At 43.2% G+C, this 19,590-nt stretch overlaps 1 protein-coding gene, 1 non-coding gene and 1 pseudogene across 2 annotated transcripts; 1 reads left to right on the top strand and 2 right to left on the bottom strand.

Moving 5' to 3' along the window:
* Positions 1-6,794: 6,794 nt before the first annotated feature.
* Positions 6,795-6,904, bottom strand: LOC120269787. Its single transcript, XR_005539422.1, has one exon. It is a non-coding gene; the product is annotated as a small nucleolar RNA R71 (small nucleolar RNA).
* A 10,165-nt stretch (positions 6,905-17,069) lies between these two features.
* LOC120268434 (probable DNA-directed RNA polymerase) lies at positions 17,070-18,005 on the bottom strand. The gene has a single exon (XM_039275847.1). The coding sequence runs from the start codon at positions 18,003-18,005 to the stop codon at positions 17,070-17,072; it is 936 nt and encodes a 311-aa protein (XP_039131781.1).
* A 1,105-nt stretch (positions 18,006-19,110) lies between these two features.
* The window catches only part of LOC120269514, a 1,277-nt pseudogene continuing 797 nt past the window's right edge, over positions 19,111-19,590 (top strand).

Genomic DNA, 19,590 nt, shown 5'->3' with positions numbered 1-19,590 from the left:
CTAGGACAATCATTTTAAGTGCAAGAACCCTCTATTATACTTCCTAACTAATGGAATAATGAATCATGGAGATCCTTATATACATGGTCCCAAATCCAAGGTCAACCATGCCTAACTCTCTAGATGTCCCGGTGGAGAAATTGAATAACCTCTAAACCTTGCACTCGTATAGAATTGCAATGAGTTCTAGGGATTTCAAGTGATTAATCCTCTTCCTAGATGTAGACCTCACCCTTTTGGTTAAGGTAGAAGGTCCCTATCCACAATTAAGCCCCAGGTGCTAAAACTCACTTCAACGCTTCACTCCGTTGCACCCGCAACTAAGCTCCAGCAGAAGGTCATCATTTAGCCCATTCACTCTACTATGACTGCGAAGAACATGAGGAAATGGAGATAGAATAAATCACACCATAGGGGAAAGGGGACGCTCCGCTACCTCTAGACTCACCCACTCAACCCTCTCCAATCTATCTTTGTCTAACTCTCGTGGTGTGTCACTGACTCACAAGGGTTACCAACAAGAACTCTCAAACCTTGTGTCACTTTAAGGGAGTATTCATGCAATCAAGCATTCAAGATTGGAACTCAAATAAAACGTCAATTAATTGAAAGCATAATAAAGAGGTTCAATGAAACGAGTACATCCTAGGGTTCACAAATACCCAAGTACCCACTAAAGGGATTTAGCTCTCCATAGAGCTAATTACAATCAATGAAAACAAATGTAAAAGCAAAAAATCCATAGAAAACCCCCATGATAGTCATGGTGATGATCTTGTCGAGAGTCCTCTAATAGTCCAGGGGTCCTTTATCTGGCCTAGGATACACCTCGCCGAATCAGTATCGCCGAAAGTTCTCTCACTAACCTTCTTCCAAACAGAGCGCGATGTCGGAGCCGTAGAACCTCTCCCAATCCCAAGCCAATACTTCTCAAAACTCTAGCCGCCATCCACTCTCAACTTAGGGAAAACATGGAGAAAAGAATCCTGAAATCGGGGCTAAAATCAGCCATAAATAGGGCTGAAATCAGGAATCCACACGCCCATGTGTGTGCACGTGTGGATTTTCACACGGGTGTGTGGAATTAACACATGCCCTTGTGGATTCTCTGTTTTCATCCTTCTTCGGGTGGCTGATAAGTGCTTGTGCGATATGAATGCGAAGTGTTCATTCCTTATGTTGAGCATTACTTTTCTCAGGTTTTTACACTAATATGTGTGTTTTTATGTTACTTTTTATGCAGGTAGGGTTGTGAGGCCGAGTATGAAGGAAATAGACCAATGTGGATCATAATGCACCTATTTTTGGAGGAAATCTTGCTAAGGGTCAAACGCGAAGACATAGGTCAAGTGTGAGATGCTAGAGTGTGTGCCAACCTCCTCGCATTCGAGTGAGCACATCCATTTGGAGGGGCACAAAGGCGATCACACTAGAGCATTCCGATTTATGCACATAAGAACAAGAGCTCCACCAACATTTTATATCATTGAAGAAGCAAGTGATTCACTACGTAAAGCGTGTGCCCGTTTGCATTACCCGATGAAAATATGGAATTGGGAAGTTATTGGTCAAAGACTAGAAGACCCCGTAGCAACACGGTAGCATATCGTAGAGCATTGTTCACAGGCCTAGAAATCGGAAAAGCAGTATCCAGGGCGTGTGGAAATTATCCACGACCATGTGGAAATTGTCCGGGATCAGTAATGCAGATCGTAACAACGTCATCGTAGTAGGTATCTGCACATCGTAGCTCATCAGGGCTTCTTGTAGTCTTTTTCTCATTTGTGTTGTTTTGCTTAACTTGTGTTTTTTTAGTGCGGTTTTGGCTTTTAGTTGTGTTTTTCATCATTTTTCTTAGTTCATTAGCCTTTGTATTATTTTTGTTTGCCATGTGATCTTTTGATTAATTCTTGTTCTTGTTGCATTCTTGTTGATGTTTTAAGTGTTTATTCGATGTTTCCGGCTTTTGATTTTCAAGGTTTGATCCATAAGCGAAGTGTGCGAAATGTGCAAAGTGTGGAGAAAAGTTGTTGTGTGTTAGGAAAAATCCCGAGGACCATCCTTGCGGCCGCAAGGGATGCCCCTCAAGACTACCCGAGTGAGGGCATTATATGTGTGGGTTTTGAGACTGCTACTATTCATTCTTCTTCCCCATTCTTCTAATCGTTTCTCCCTCATTTCTCCACCGTTTTCCTTCATTTTTTTTGCTATAGTTTGTTCTTCTCCTCCTCTTTTCCATTTTAGTAACATAAAATTTAGAGTTTGAGCAAGTGTTTGGCCGGATCCAACCATTTAATCCACCCATCTTACTCTAGGGCAAGGGTTTGACCTCTCACTCAACCCTTGTGTTCTTCTTGTTCTTGTGGGTGAACTCTCTTGGATTTTTGTTGGTTTTGTGAATGCTTAATGATTATAAAAGTGTTTTTATTGATTTGTAAAATTTTTAGCCACTTTTACAAGCAAAGTTCTTGAAAAAATTTTCGGAAATTACTGTAGCACTGGCATTTTCTTGCTTTTCTTCATTCTTTTGATGCCCACTTTGCTTGTAACTTGGTTAGATGATCTCCACTTGCATCACATGGACATTCTTTTTTGTTTTGTTTTCTTTTACCTGTATGTTTTGTTTGTTTTTTGTGTTGTTAGTTGTTTATCGTGTTTGTTTTGATGGGTGTGTGATTAGATGCCTTGAGGTGATGTTCTTTTTCTACCTTGCAGGGGTGGAATTAGGGACATCAAGCACACTTTCTTCCTCCATCATCTACCATGATCTTTGGTGGTCACCCTCGATCTCATGGACTTCAAGACTCATGCATTGAGACTCGGGGAAGTTCTACGAAAACCCTCTTACTATGTTTTTATTGTCTCATCTTTGTTGCATTCTGAATGATTAGGCACATTGAGGGCAATGTGCATCTTTTAAGTGGGAGGGAGGTGGAGTTCGTGAACTTTGAAAAATGTTTGCATTTGCATGCTTGATTACCTATGATAGCTATGATTTTATTGTTAAGGACTTCCTAGCTTGGTAGAATGATAGTTGTGAGTTGTACTTTATTTGTGCTTGAATGTAGTTCTGTATCATCTCTAGTGCACCCTATATACATGTTCATGAGCACTTCTTCCTAGCTATGATTTTCACTGTGAGCCAACCCATGTAAAGTACCGAGTCGCTGTAGCTCATCATGCAGACTTCCTCCAGCAGTAAAACGAAATTCGCCGAGGGGCTCAGCGATACTATCGGTATACATCGACCCACGTTACGCTATGCCGATCGATGCGCATATAAGGCTTGTTAGTGCATCGATTAAGGGACTTTTGGCACACCACTTCCACCATCATCCTCTAGAGCTTCAAGGCTACGGAGAAGGCAGATCCGAGGGGCAAATCGACGAGAAGAAGGTTACACTCAAGGAAAAACGATCTAGGAGCTCACCGGTGCGGATCCGACAGTGTCTCATCACCACCTCTAGTCTTCATCTTAGGGAAGTTTGTTATGAACTTTTCTTTGTATCTCTTATCTTCTACACTTTGCTCCTTTGTTGATGACGTATTAGGACTCCCAAGGTCACCGGCATCCGTGAACCTTTGGGATGAACTTTGGGCTTGTATAGATGCTTTGATTTACATTTATGGCATTTGTGTGGTTTGTGATCCTTGCTTGGTGCACTTTTGATGTGTTGTTTTGCATGAGAACTTTTGTGATTCAACTTCAGGTTGTATTTGGTGCGTGACCATCGCCTCTAGTACTAGACACACCTTGCTTGGAAGGGATACATGTATGAATACACCATGACCATTGGGTATTTCATACCCTCCAACCATTAGGGCTGTACCTGAGGTTGAGTTTCAGCCCTAATTTGAGATCTCCCTTATTGTAATGCAATCGTAGGAAGATTTGGTCGGAAGAGATTCCGAGCCAATACTCTTATTGATTAGGGATTACCACCGTGACCATCGGGTGGTCTATCTTTTGGATGTCTCTGGTCCAACCACCACTGCCTTTGTAATTCTAGCATCCATCTAGCATTTAGTAGTCCTCGAGGATCCTCGCACCTGCGACCGTGACTTCCATTGTTACTTGCTTCCTTAGTATGCTTTTATGTGGTGACCCTTAGTCCATGTGTTTATAGTTTTCTTTTTGTTATCTTTTCCTTATCTTGTTTTAGTCCTATATTTGCAGACTAGATGATTGTCATCTAGGGGAGTAATAGCAGCCTGGGGACATAGGGACATGACCCTGCGGTCACGCATTGTGGTATTACTTGACGTGATAAGTAAGCTAGGTGATATGAATGCGAAGCATTCTTTCCTTATGTTGAGCATTACTTTTCTCAGGTTTTTTTACACTAATATGTGTTTTTTTATGTTACTTTTATGCGGGTAGGGGTTCCGAGGCCGAGTATGAAGGATATAGGCGAATGTGGATCATAAGGCACCAATTTTGGAGGAAATTTTACTAAGGTTCAAACGCGAAGACATAGGGTCAGTGTGAGATGCTAGAGTGTGTGCCAACCTCCTCGCATTCGAAAGTGGGCACATCCATTTGAGGGGCACAAAGGCAGCACATTCGAGCATTCCGACTTATGCACATAGAACAAGAGCTCCACCAACGTGTACACCATTGAAGAAGCAGTGATCCACGACGCGAACGTGTGCCCGCTTATGCTACCTCGATGAAAGTATGGAATTCGGGAGTATTTCCGCACAACACTATTCACACAGGCCGAGAAATCGAGAAACAGAGAATCCACACAAGCGTGTGGAAATTATCCACACGCTGTGGAAATTCCACGTGGGCGTGTGACATGATACAAGCCCGTGTAGTCGCCTGCTCCAGCTCCTATTTAAAAGCCGATTTCAAAGCACCGATTTCAAGATTCTTTTCTCCATCTTTTTCCCCAACTTAGAGAGGGGCTTCAGCTAGGGTTTTTGAGGGATATTGGCCAAGGTTTTGGAGAAGTTCTATGGCTCCGACATCGTGATTCCATTAGGGAGAAGGTTGGTAGGGGAGCTTCAATCGAGGCGTATCCTATACGGGATAAAGGAATCCTTGACGACGAGTAGAGGACTCTCCACAAGACCATTGACATGACCATCGAGGGGGTTTCTTTTATGGATTTATTGCTTTTTATATTCGATTTCTTTGATTGTGCTAAGCTCCATGGAGAGATAAACCCCTAGTGGATGCTTGGATGATTGTGAACCCTAGGATGTATTCGCTTTCATTGAACTTCTTTTATTATGCTTTCAATAAATTGATTTTTTTATTGTGAGTTCCAACCTTGAATGTTTAATTGTATGAACATTTCGCCTAGAGTGACACTAGGGTTGAGAGTTCTTGTTGGTAACCTTGTGAGTGAGTGACACACCATGAGCGTTAGACAAAGCTAGGTTGGAGAGGGTTGAGAGGGTGAGTCTAGAGGTAAAGGAGCGTCCCTTTCCCTCCGGCATGATAGATTCTACCTCCGTTCCTTGAGTTCTTTGTGGCCATAATAGAGTGAGTGGTCTAAGGGATGAACCTCCCCTGGGGCCTAGTTGCGCGTGCAATGCAGTGAAGCGTTGAGAGGATCTTAGTATGTAGGGCTTAATTGTGGCTAGGGACCTTCCGCCTAGACCAAAGGGGTTAGGGTCTACTTTTAGGAAGAGATTTAGTACTTGGAATCCCTAGAGCTCATTGCAACTCTATGACGAAAGTGCAGGCGTTGAGATTGTTCGATTTCTCCTCCGGGATATATGTATAGAGTTAGGCATAGTTGACCTTAGATTTGGGACTATGTATGTAAGGATTTCCACGACTCACCATGGCATTGATTAGGAAGTATAATAGAGATTTCTTGCACTTGAAACGATTATCCCTAGGTGAAGCATCATCCGAGTACCCCATCTTTATCAATTGCCTTGCCCTCTTCTTTATTCTTGCTCTCTCACTTGTTGCTTTTATTGTTGAGAATTGAATCAATTTCACACTAATCACTATTGATCTTCCATATAGCTAAGAACCAAATTAAGTATTTTCACTCCCTACTCCCCTCGTGGATTCGACCCAGCTCACCCGGGATTATTACTCGACAAACCCTGCACTTGCGTGATATACGCAAGGGGACCTTGTCAAGTTTTTTTCGCACTGCTTTCGGGGAGCTAGGCGCTTAGAGATACTTTGCACTTTGTTTTCTTAGATATTTCACTACACATTCTATTTCATATCTTCTTATTCTATCATCGTTCGATTTTCTTTTTTTCTTTACTTTTGGTGCAGCCTCGGGTTATGACCCGAGGGAATCCATCAATATTGATTGAAGGAGACCCTCGAGCTTGAATGTACACTTCAAGGAAAGGGAAAGAACTCGTGCAAGAATAGCCTAATCCAGACTGATTTAGAAGTAGAAGGATCCGACAACATGGCAGTAACAAAAATGAGCAACAACAGATACTATCCGATTATGCCGGACCTTCGATGTTGGGGACACAATCGAGTATTGTGCGTCCCCCAATCACACTCAGACTTTCGAGCTAAAGCCGGGCATTCATCCATATGCTACATGAGTCCCAGCACAATTCAACGGTTTTGGCCGATGAGGATCCAAAGCAGACACATAGAGAGCTTCCTCGAGGGTGTGTGACATGTCGAAGATAAATGGTGTGACGGATGATGCCATCAAATTGAGAGCCTTCCCATTTTCCTTAAAGGGGAAAGCAAAGCGATGGGCTACACTCATTACCTAGGGCATCGATCACTACATGGGAGGAAATGGTAGAAGCTTTTCTAGCCCATTATTTCCCTCCCGGAAAATCGTCAAAAGCTTAGGAATGAGATCTCATCCTTTATGCAGTTGGAATTGGAGTCCCAGTATTTAAGAAATGGGAAAGGTTCAAGGAACTCCCCGTGCAAGTGTCCGCAACATGGATTCCCGGAGTGAATGATTGTTCAAACCTTCTACAATAGTTTGAACCTCGAGTACAAGGCAACTCTTGGATGCGTGCGAGGAGGTACCTTAAGTAGCAAGACCCCCAATGAGGCTCGTCAATTGATTGAGGAAATGGGGTTAAATAGCTACCAGTAGAATGCTAGGGAAAAGAAAATGGTGGCCAGTCTCCATGAAATTGATGCGGTAACTTCATTGGCGGCCCAAGTGGAGATTTTTAAGTAAGAAGCTATATCTTATAGCTCGAATAGAGTTGCGGCCGTGACAAATTATACTCTGGGTTGTGGTGGAGGACATGCTCTTTCCGATTGCCCAATCGTCACGGTGATGTTTCTTCGATTGAGAATGTTGACTTTGTAGGTAATGGAATGAGACCTATAGGGAATCCATACAAAGAACACCTACAATTCAGGTTGGAAGAATCATCCCAACTTTTCATGCAAAGAATCAAGGACCACGAAGACCATGGGGCCATCGGGGTTCCAACAACAACAACAAGCCCCTCAAGTGGAAAAACAGAATTTAAGGCTTGGAAACCCAAATGACGGATTTGGAGAAGCACTTGGCTAGATTTGTTCAATCGGGCAAATACAAGGTTTGAATCGATCGAGGCTACACTTCGCAATCACACCGCCTTTCTTGCACAACCTTGAAAAATCAAGTGGGGCAAATTGCGAAATCTCTTTCCGAAAGGCCACATGGGAGTTTACCAAGCAACACGGAAACCAACCCGAAAGAACATGCACCCGAGGTTGTAGAGGTTGAGGAGGGAGCAAACAAAGAGAAAGAGGTGGCACCCCCACCTTTCAAGCAAAGAATCCCTTATCCGTCTAGATTGAAGAATGACCAAGGGGATGAACAATATAAGAAGTTGCTGAGTTTGTTCAAGCAACTCCTCATCAACATCCCTTTTGTTGAGGCATTGGCTCAAATGCCTAAGTATGCGAAGTTCCTGAAAGACCTATTAACCAACAAGAGGAAATTGAAGGAGAGTGCTTCAGTGGTGCTTGATGCTTCATGCTCAAGAGTGTTGCAAAAAGAACATGCCAAACAAGAAGAAAGACCCGGAAGCTTCATTATTCCATGTAACATCGGCAACTTAGGTGTGGAAATGGCATTGGCGGATTCAGGAGTAAGCATCAACGTCATGCCATATACTTTCTTCCAAAAAGCTAGGCTTGGGAGAGCCTAGGCCTACTCGGATGACTTTATAATTGGCGGACTGAATGGTGTGACATCTGAGAGGCATCATTGAAGACGTGCTTGTCAAGGTGGACAAGTACATTTTTCCGGTTAACTTTGTAGTGCTAGATGTCGATGAGGATGCAGATGTACCCTTGATACTTGGGAGACCATTCTTGTGGACTTCCAAAGCATTGATTGACATGGACGGCGGAGAGCTCACATTGAGAGTCCGAGACGATAAGCTCACTTAGCCTTTCTGACAGCCATGCGGCATTCTCTTTGATTTTGATGACACTTTGTATTTTCTAGACACTACTCGATGAGATTGTTGATGAATATTTACGGAAATGTTCAAACCGGATCCATATGAAAGTTTGTTCGACCAAGAGGAGAGCAATGAAGAAAGTACTGATGCTTGGTCTCGATTGAGAGGAAACATCTACCCCGGGAATCTTGAAGAAGGTGCTCCGGAAAATGAAGAGGGCTCGAAGATGTCACCGTAAACGCCCCAAGACTGTTGGAGATGTACATGAGCCAAGAAAGTTGGACGAACCATTCTTAGGGTGGTCTCGAAGCTCGATAGTACACCCTCTACCCTCAAGAGACTTTGCTCATCATGCTTTCAAGTTATGGGTAGAGGGCAACCTTCATTCATGAACCCCCATGAGGTAAGAAAGATACGTCTAAGCTTAGTGACGTTAAACAAGTGCTTCTTGGGAGGCAAACCCAAGTGTTTACTGCTGTTTCGTACATTCTAGTTTAGTTGTTTGCATGAATAAACTGTTGAGTGTTGGTGATTCAATTTTTTTGAGTTTTTTTGTGTCTGCGATATTATTGTAGGTTTTTAGAAGAATTCATTGTGTGTTTCGTTGAGAATTGGTGAAGTTTGGTCGTTTGAGTTCTATTTTGTGTTTTTATCTGGAATATTTTGCACAATAGGGCAGGCTCTGAGTGTGTAAACATGTTCATACTAGTTCTGCAGAGCCTGCAGGTTTTTCTAAGTCATCCAGAGAAAACACACGGGCGTGTGGAAATTCCACACGCCCATGGATGTGTACTGCGAGCTCATCCATAGAAGGCACAGGGGCATGCGGCTGCCCCTCGTGGATGACCATGCGACCGGGCGCACGCCTGCGGGTAATTTCCGCACGGGCGTGAATTCTGCAGAGTTGGGCAGATTTTCCGAGAGCACACGTGGGCGTGGACTTGCCCTCGTGGGCAACCTTGTGAACCATGCACGGGCGTGGGTACTTCGCACGCCCTGCAGAAACTCTACAGAGTTGCTCCCTCTATCTCGAGAAAACACGGGGCGTGCGGGCGCCCCGTGAGTTGGGGCATGTGAATGCCCGTGCCCGTGGGGAATTTCCGCAAGGGCGTGTGTGAAAATTGATATTTTTCCTCGGATGTCCAGGGAAACCACATGGGCGTGCGTCTTCCCCTGTGGGTCTTGCGCACGGGCGTGGTTATTTTCCACACGCCCATGTGAGAACATTCTAAGTTATTGAGAGTTTTACCCGAGTACGCCCCAGTGGAGTTTTTTTGATGTGAGACGACGGTGCAGGCTGGAATTTCCACACGCCTGTGTGGATACATAGAACGCCGAAGTCGTGAGTTCTATTTAAAAGAGGATGGTTTCTCTCCCACTTCGCGATTCATGTTCACATGAAAACACTCTCACAAGATTCTCCGAGTCCATAGCGCCCAGTTTGGTGAGATTTTAGCGAAGTTTTTTTCCGCCGGCTCTTCATTTTCTTATTTCTCCTCGTCGGTAATTTCCTTTTAATCATCTTATTCAACAATTCACGATTTCTATCGATTAATCTGGTTAATAATGCTTCGTTTCTTCAATTGGAATAATGATTTTTGTTTAGGATGAAATTAGAAGTAGTATTAAGTTGTATTTTTTTGGATTGTTGTTGCGTGGACGGCGGGTTCTCACGCCCGTGGATCCACACGGGCATGCGGAAATTGCACACGCACTCGTGGATTTCGCGAAGATTATCTTATCAACTTGTTTGATCAATTTTTGTTTAAATTTTGTAGATCATAGCACTTAGGGTCAAAGAAGCAAGCTCGATAAGTGGCCACGTGAGTCATCCTCCGAGCCCGAGGGCATGCGATTTGGCGATTCCCGAACATCGTGTCCGCTATGAGCGATTGCTCGAGACTCCGCTTCCGACGCACTCAATTTCCGGACACTACTATCATCGCGGGAGCTTCAGCAGGGTGATGAGTTCACCGAGGAGATTGAAGATCTAGTCTCAGAAGGTGGGTGGCGGCAGTTGTTGACGGTTAGAGAGCCAGCCATCTGAGAGTTTGCACTGAAGGTGCTTTCCTCATTCGAGTTTGATAGAGCGTATACGAGCATCGACAGTTTGGGCACCATTTAGTTCAGAGTATTTGGACGCCATCATAGCTTGAGCATTTCGCAGTTTTCCATATTACTTGGTTTATATGAGGAGGAATTCACAGCCTACAGAGGAGTATACACAGCTGCCTCATCGATTATCCCGAACCTTGACCCCTGAGAGAGCTTACAGAGTGCTATATGGTCAAGGTCAGTATGAGCTGAGGATGTCCAAGTCCACGTGCCTTTCCCCGCCTCGTGATACAGAGTATTTGCAAGCCATCATGAGTAGGTCGGGTGAATGGCCATGGTGACAGATCTGGGTGTCTTGAGCCGTCGGGAGCTCAGCTGTACTTGTACTGGCATGGTAGAGCGCATGCATTCACTTAGGACACATCCCTAGCTGATTACATCGGACATCAGGGACAGTATGCTAGACTAGGGGTGATCTTCTCGGGCCCTTACATTATGAGATTAGTGCTGGGCATGGGTCTCTTGCATTCGATTCACGGGGCCGAGAAGACGAGTGTATCTGCTCCCTTGGGTCTAGAGACGATGTGATTGATGGGCATGGTCCGCAGAGTCCGAGACGTGGGGTTTTTGCTTTAGTCCCGCCAGCCCCGTGAGATAGGCGAGGATGAAGGTGATGAAGCCGGAGCATCTCGAGCCCGCTCTCGAGCCTCAACCAAAGATCGATGGAGACCGAGGCACCTCCAGGCCGTGGAACCACCCCCTGCGTATGTTTTCACCATCTCGAGCCAATGATCGCTTTGAGAGGCTCAAGAATGCTATAGGAGTGGTCCAAGCCGAGGTTGTCGAGATTAGGGCTACGCAGGTGACACGCATCCGAATATGCGTGTAAACCGCGAAAGTGCATGGGTGTCAAAGTAATAGTACGCGGTGAGTGGGTAGTCGAATCGACGAGGAACAGGGGCTACTAGTACTAACTTCTTCTCCGCTTTCTAACCTAATGATAAATGGAAAGGTGTGGTGATCTAATGTGCTGAAGAAATGAATACCGGAGACAAATATGCAAGGGTAAAAATGGATGGAGATCTTAATCGAGTAAAAAGTGGGGTATTCGGGCAATGCTCCCCTAGGATTCGGTATTAGGGTACCGAATAAGCAAAAGTGTTTCTATGATGAGTAAGTTAAGTCGTGGAAATCCAAATATAATCGGATCCGGCCTCCCGATCACCGATACTAGTCCCCCTACGAGGTCCCGTGGAGAAATCGCTTAATCTGAACACCTCACACCACATATGACTGCAAAGCACTCTAGGGATTCCAAGAGTTGTATCCGATTCCTAAAGATTGATCCAACCCTAATTCCCGGTGAAGGATCCTAACCCCCTACAAGGTCCCAGTGAGAAATCTCTCAATCTCACACCTCACACCAAATATGGTTGCATAGAGCTTAAGGAACGGAGATAGAATACACTCAATCGGAAGGGAGAGGGACACTCCACTATCTCATGACTCACCCTCTCAACCCTCTTTTAACCTTGAAGTTCTAACTCTAATGGAGACCTCTCTCACATCAAAGTAACAAATCATTCAAATCCAATCAACCACAAGGATTAATTAAATAAGAAAGCAATGAGAATACTAGGGTTCACAAGCCCAAATACCCTCTAGGCTTTTAGCTCTCCATGGAGCAACATACAAAACACACCATCAATGAATGAAAGTACATTAAAACCATAGAAATAAACCCCCTTATATATGAACAGATGGCCTTGATGGAGAGCTTCGACATCTTGAAGGACCCACTCCGAAGCTAGGTTCACCGGTGGCTTCCTTGATGCTATGACGGAGGAGGAATCGATCAAAGTTGGTGACGAAGCGCCTCCAAAGCCGCAAAGACCTCCTCTCCAAACCCTAGCCATCTCACCCCTCAAGAGCCGCACAAAAGATGAGAAAGAATAGGGCAAAACGGCTATTTATAGGCCTTAGATCTCGCCTGTCACGTGCCCTCATGCGCCCGTGTGGATTTTCCATGCGGCCGCGTGGGCTGCAGAAATTTTCACGCGGGCGCGTGGAATTTCCACGCGGGGTGTGAACAGTAATTTTGATACAGTACTTTTCGCGAAACGCGGTCCAATCACTCTTCTTTTGAGGCCACATGTCCGGGCACACGTCCATGTGGTAGGCTATAAAACTTTTTTTCATCGATGTATCTTGGAGAGGTCTTGCAATCTTCACAAAGAGAAGAAACATGAAGATGTGGCTGCCTTTGTGCCCTTCCAACTAGTGAATTGACTTGAATCTTCTTTGAAGTTGGCACACATCTCCACGTTTATAAACTCCTCTCGTGTCTTGGTCCTTGAATTGAACAAGAACTCCCAACATTATGTCTTTATAGCCCATCTTTGCTTTCTTTTTACTCTTCAAGGCATTCACAACCTATATGCATAAAAGAACATCAAATACACAATATGAGACATAAACCATAGTAAAAATGATGCTCAATGCATGTAAAACATATATAAAAATATGTCTACTCAAGCATTTATCAGCAGGCCACTCGGTACACAGAGTTCATGGCATGTTTTGACATATTACAACAGATCCTAGAGCAAGACGTTGCCGCATCATTTGTCCTGCAGCTGAGGACCCTTCCGGCCCCGTCAGTTCCTCCAGCACCTCCATCCTCGTCTCCAACGCCTATAGACCCACCATGTGCTTCCACTTCAGCAGCAGCAGCAAAGGAGCCTGAGAGCAGCACCGACACTTGACTTCTTTTTCTTTACTTCCATGCATTTTATTTTATCTTTCTTCATCTTAGACTTGTTCACTCAGAAAGGATTTTCCTTCTGAGTTTATGTTATTTTGCATTTATTAAGTTGTATTCATTGCTCTATCTTTTATATACACTCGAGTTATTTTTGTTTTTATTGAACTTTACTCGAACCCCTCGTGTATGCGTGCGAGATGGTCTTGTCTTCATGGAAATTGAGACTTAGTCATGGGCACAGACAAGATGCTTAGGAACTTGGCCGTGTGAGCTTCACATCCCGTTGGAACACTACTCGCAATGAATTAGCTTCATCAAACGCAACACTAGGAGTCAGGGGAGTATTGTTTTGATTGCTTCTCCCACATCTATTTTTGAGTGATATATTTTGAGTGAGCTTTTCCCGTGTACATTGAGGACAATGTACAACTTAAGTGTGGGGGAAGTTCATAACGCACATCTTTTCTATTGTTCTTGATTGATATATGCTCACATAGCCAATGGCGGTTCACCTTAGTTGCAATGATTATATTCTTAAGTCTAGGAAAAATTGTTAACATTGAATGTCTTCATGCTCTAGTTCTTGCTTGAATTTTTAGGAATTTTTGCCGATTTACACTTAGTACACTACTCACTCTTTGAACTCTATTGGAAACTCATGTTTGATGTTAAAGGGACTAGTTAGGTTTTACTTCTTTTGAGAAAAAAAAAAAAGTCGGATACTAGTTATGCCCTAATGAGAGAAAATAGTTTTATCGTTTATTTGTGTTTGTTGGGTGGACAGAGCTACCACCTATGAAGTATGAAGCTACTTTCACAAGTTGAATACTAGTTATGCCGTAATGAGAGAAAGAGCTATCTCATAGGGATGAGTGAAAGCTACCACTCGGGTAGAAAGAGCTACCACCTCGAAAGTGTGAAAGCCACCTTAGCGGCGCTTTGGAAAGGGCTACCTTAGAGGAATGTGTGAAGCTACTACCATCTTTTAAAATTTTTATCACTTTTGTAGATAAATAAGTCCCTTGTACTTAGAACTTTGAGGAGTATAACTTGGGGTGCTTTGAGTGAGTTCACACACTTACATGAAATTTGGGTTTGTTGTCCTTTTTGATTCAAGTTTTTAGCTAGAGCATTGATTTTTCGTATTTAGTGTTAAAATTTTTCTTACTTGTAGAATACATTCTTTGTATACCTCGGTGAACCTAAGGCCAAGCACTTTCAATATTTTCTTCATTGATGCACAGAATGATTAATTTTTGCTTGAGGACAAGCAAAAGCTTAAGTGTAGGGGAGTTTGATAAGTGCTTGTGTGATATGAATGCGAAGCATTATTTCCTTATGTTGAGCATTACGTTTCTCAGGTTTTTACACTAATATGTGTGTTTTTATGTTACTTTTATGCAGGTAGGGTTGTGAGGCCGAGTATGAAGGAAATAGGCCAATGTGGATCATAATGCACCAATTTTGGAGGAAATCTTACTAAGGTTCAAACGCGAAGACATAGGTCAGGTGTGAGATGCTAGAGTGTGTGCCAACCTCCTCGTATTCGAGTGGGCACATCCATTTGGAGGGGCACAAAGGCAGTCACATTCGAGCATTCCGACTTATGCACATAGAACAAGAGCTCCACCAATGTGTACACCATTGAAGAAGCAAGTGATCCACGACATGAACGTGTGCCCGTTTGCGTTACCCTGATGAAAGTATGGAATTCAGGAGTATTTCCGGAGAGTGGAAATTATCCACGCCCATGTGGAAATTCCACAGGGGTGTGTGACATCATACACACCCATGTAGTCGTCCGATTCCAGCCATATTTAAAGCCGATTTCAGCCCCGATTTCAGTATTCTTTTCTCCATCTTTTCCCCAACTTGTGAGAAGGCATCGGCTAGGGTTTCAAGGGGTATTGGCCAAGGTTTTGGAGAAGTTCTATGGCTCTGACATCGTGATTCCATTAGGAAGAAGGTTGGTAGGGGAGCTTCGATCGAGGCGTATCCTATACCGGACGAAGGAATCCTTGGACGATGAGTAGAGAACTCTCCACAAGACCATTGAAATGACCATCGAGGGGGTTTCTTTATGGATTCATTGCTTTTACATTCAATTTCTTTGATTGTACTAAGCTCCATGGAGAGCTAAACCACTAGTGGGTCCTTGGATGATTGTGAACCCTAGGATGTATTCGCTTTCATTGAACTTCTTTATTATGCTTTCAATAAATTGATGTTTATTGTGAGTTCCAACCTTGAATGTTTAATTGTATGAACATTTCCCCTAGAGTAACACTAGGGTTGAGAGTTCTTGTTGGTAACCTTGTGAGTGAGTGACACACCACGAGCGTTAGACAAAAGCTATGTTGGAGAGGGTTGAGAGGGTGAGTCGAGAGGTACAGGAGCGTCCCCTTTCCCTTCCGGCATGATAGATTCTACCTCCGTTCCTTAAGTTCTTTACGAAGAGATTCTACCTCCACAATAGAGTGAGTGGTCTAAGGGATGAACCTCCCCCAGGGGCCTAGTTGCGCGTGCAATGGAGTGAAGCTTTGAGAGGATCTTAGTATCTAGGGCTTAATTGTGGCTAGGGACCTTCCGACTCGGACCAAAGGGTTAGGTCTACTTTTTAGGAAGAGATTTATCACTTGGAATCCCTAGAGCTCATTGCAACTCTATGCAGAGTCGAGGTGTTGAGATTGTTCGATTTCTCCTCCGGGACATGTATAGAGTTAGTCATAGTTGACCTTAGATTTGGGACTATGTATGTAAGGATTTCCATGACTCACCATGGCATTGATTAGGAAGTATAATAGAGAGTTCTTGCACTTGAAACGATTATCCTAGGTGAAGCATCATCCGAGTACACCATCTTTATCGATTGCCTTGCCCTCTTCTTTATTCTTGCTCTCTCACTTGTTGCTTTTATTGTTGAGAATTGAATCAATTTCACAATAATCACTATTGATCTTCCATATAGCTAAGAACCAAATTAAGTATTTTCACTCCCTACTCCCTATGGATTCGACCCCGTTCACCCGGGATTATTACTTCGACAAACCCTTGCACTTATGGATATACACAAGGGGACCTTGTCAGTCCACGACTTAGTAGACAAGTCTTGGTCTATCCAATCAACCTATTATACATCAATTTCCTTCTGAGGCGTTGATACCAAGTTAAAAGACAAAGAGTTTCTTTTCCACGAAGGGAATGTCAATTGGTTGCTCGATTAAGGTAAGGTGCGGAGCGTGATGAAGACCTTGAAGAAGACTTACCCGATAACGAACCTTGCGCCTTCAAACTTTTTTTTATTCTTCTAGATTAGGATATGTGAATAAAAGAATCCATAGTCCCTGCTGGCCCCCATCGATTTGGATACCTTTCGGATAAGACAAGACTCTATAATCTTCCTTAGGGAGAAAAAAACCTCAAAAAAATTTATATGATTGAATAGCCCCGAGCCTCAGACTAGCGAAGAAGGATAACAGACCTAGTACTAGAATACGATAAACAAACTGGCCTTTGATCGGGCATCACGCTCCTCAATGGCCAACTAGGAGCGTGGAAGCGATTGAAGCATGCCCAGGCTAACACAATGGATCAATGCAGGGGAGACTAGCCAGAAGGCTAAGCTAGCGATCACCGTCGTACACCAGTGAGTCTAGTCTTCTTATCGAGATGAGCATGAGTGGCCAATGAGATCATACACCCTAAGCCCGGGCCCTCATCGTGTATGTGTTTTGATCTTTTCAATGAGAGCTTGTGACCATCGCAGTGACCGCAGTATGCTTAATCAACTGTCTCTAAAGAATCCTTGGAAAAAAGTTTGAAAGTTCATTTAGATTACAGACGAGTTAGTGTACCTTACTTTTTGAACTCTTCCAAGAGATTAATGAATCAAACCCCCATCCTTCATGTAGAATTCTCTAAGTAAGAGGGAAACCTCATTGATATTCATCGTGGATAGAAATTCAGGCATTAAATGCCCACATGTGACTAATCTATTTTGATTTTCTATGACATACTGTAAAAACTGACTATTGATTTGAAAGGACTGATGCTGGAGCTTGTTCATAACACTACAAAGTGCCTTGTAGTCTCCTCCTTTGCCAATATCAATATGAAAATTCTTCATGTTATCACTACTTAAGAGTCGGTAACGATGTAATATTTCACCTGTGGGGCCACTTAAGTACCCCCCTGAGAGATCCGAAAGAGTTCTAGGATTTACCCCCTCTGGACATGCACTTGTCCAATCTAGAGGTCTGCTTACCATTGGTAAATTGAGCTTTACCGGCAGTAATGAAATATCAAAGTTGCAAACAGCATAGAGATGAGTAGGAAGATAATATTTATCCCCTTTCTTGATGCTCACAGATGCCCCAGACAAACTACTATGATATTGGATCAATTTTCTGGACTCCATGAATTGTACTAAAGCGGCTCCGAATGGGTAGAGCTTAGCTAATTTAGTTTTTTTCCGCTGATTCTCCCCATCTTCCATGGCTTTCAGAGATGAAAAATCTAGTTTACACCTTCTGCATTTAAATAATTTAGCTTGTAAGCGAACGATTTTTTCAAAGTGTTCAACCAAAGTAGCAACACGAACCATAACCTGGGAATCATTGGGGTTAAAAACAATTGCTAGAACATGAACTATTAGTGCCTCAAGCGTATATTGACCAAACTCAGAAAGCAATTCCATATCATCAGCTTCAAGCCCCCATTTCCTAAGATAGTCCCTAGCACATTCTAGTTCCTTCCCAATTAAAAGTTTGATAATGTTTTTAGTACTACTATAGATCGATTCCTCATCAAAGTTCATAGTTAGATCCTCAATAGTAATTTGGAGATCACGTAATTCGTCTTCAGTTAATTTTCCTTTTTTGCTTTCTAAAAGGGAAAACACTTCTTCTTTGTACAAGGTAGAATTAGATGCTTTATTGTTTGTTCCGCTTTGTGGTTCTTTTTTGCTCAAATAATATTGGTAAAACTCCTCCCAAAACTTTATTAATTTGTTTTTATCTTCATCTTTTAATGGCAAATCACTCAATGAGTTGGTGACCCAAGTATTGTTGGATACCGTAGAAAAAGAACCTTATATTTAAGTATTTGTTCATTTGTGATTTATTAAAAGAGTTATTGGGATTTTCTTCCTGCGCTAACTTATTTGACCGTAGCGTATCTATAGTTATTATCCTACGTAGGGTCTCTTCTTAGATTAGCGCAGTCGTCCCTACCCCCTGGACATCAGATTAGAATTTCACACCCTATACAATTGTTATGAGAGGCCCCTCGGCACCACACAGTCCGAGGACATACAGCAAGAGAACGGCATTGGATAGAGATGTCTATCCTTCTGGGATTTTCCTAATGGTGCCACTACCCGGTGAAAATTCTAAGAGCTGATCGACCCTCTAGTAAAAACTAGAGACAGACTCAAGTATAAGTGATCACACTTTTACTCTAAAGGGGCTCTTTTAGAGGAGGGGACTTTCCTTTTTAGGTATAAATGATCACACTTTTACTCTAAAGGGGTACTTTTTCCTTCCCGCGTTTAGAAGCCGATTGGATCTGATCCAGTATCCACTTGAAGGAAGCATGGGGTGACTGCTGCTCCACCTTCCCAAGTAGTAGAGTTGCAAGAGGCTAGAGAGCTATGAGATCGATTTTCTTCTGATAGATGATTCAAAAGAGTACGGGAGAGTGGAGCATGCTTGCCTTGCGACTACTGCACCAGAAGAAAAAGGACATGGGACAAGAAGAAGCCCTCTTTGAAAGCCGCGAATCCCTTCCTTTTTGAAATTGAAAGTGGATCCCCCTCTTCCGTTATGCTGAACTGAGATCCCTGTCTTGTGGACCTGACCTTCAAGCAATCTTGTCTTTCCCTGCAGCTCAGCTGGTGACCCTCGAGGAGATAGGGACAGCAAGAGAGAAGGACATTGGGCGATCCACAACCCTACTTGAGATTGGTTGACATTAACATATGGGGCATGTTATACTGTTAAATAACAAGCCTTCTCTTATCTATATCTAGATAGAAAGAGTTAATTTAATACGTGTGCTTGGGAGTCCTTGAAAATTGAATAAACCAAGATCTTACCATGACTGCAATTTTAGAGAGACGCGAAAGTACAAGCCTATGGGGTCGCTTCTGCAACTGGATAACCAGCACTGAAAACCGTCTTTACATTGGATGGTTTGGTGTTTTGATGATCCCTACCTTATTTTATTGACCGCAACTTCTGTATTTATTATAGCCTTCATCACTGCTCCTCCAGTAGATATTGATGGTATTCGTGAACCTCTTTCTGGGTCTCTACTTTATGGAAACAATATTATCTCTGGTGCCATTATTCCTACTTCTGCAGCTATAGGTTTGCATTTTTTTACCCGATATATATGGGAAG

This window comes from Dioscorea cayenensis, chromosome 9, assembly GCF_009730915.1.
Source record: "Dioscorea cayenensis subsp. rotundata cultivar TDr96_F1 chromosome 9, TDr96_F1_v2_PseudoChromosome.rev07_lg8_w22 25.fasta, whole genome shotgun sequence".
Classification (NCBI taxonomy): Eukaryota; Viridiplantae; Streptophyta; class Magnoliopsida; order Dioscoreales; family Dioscoreaceae; genus Dioscorea; species Dioscorea cayenensis.
The sequence above is the reverse complement of the archived record's forward strand: the minus strand, read 5'-3'. Positions and strand labels throughout refer to the sequence as shown.

Coding starts and splice junctions, on each gene's coding strand:
- LOC120268434 (XM_039275847.1), bottom strand. CDS start 18,005: ATGAACTTTGATGAGGAATCGATCTATAGTAGTACTAAAAACATTATC.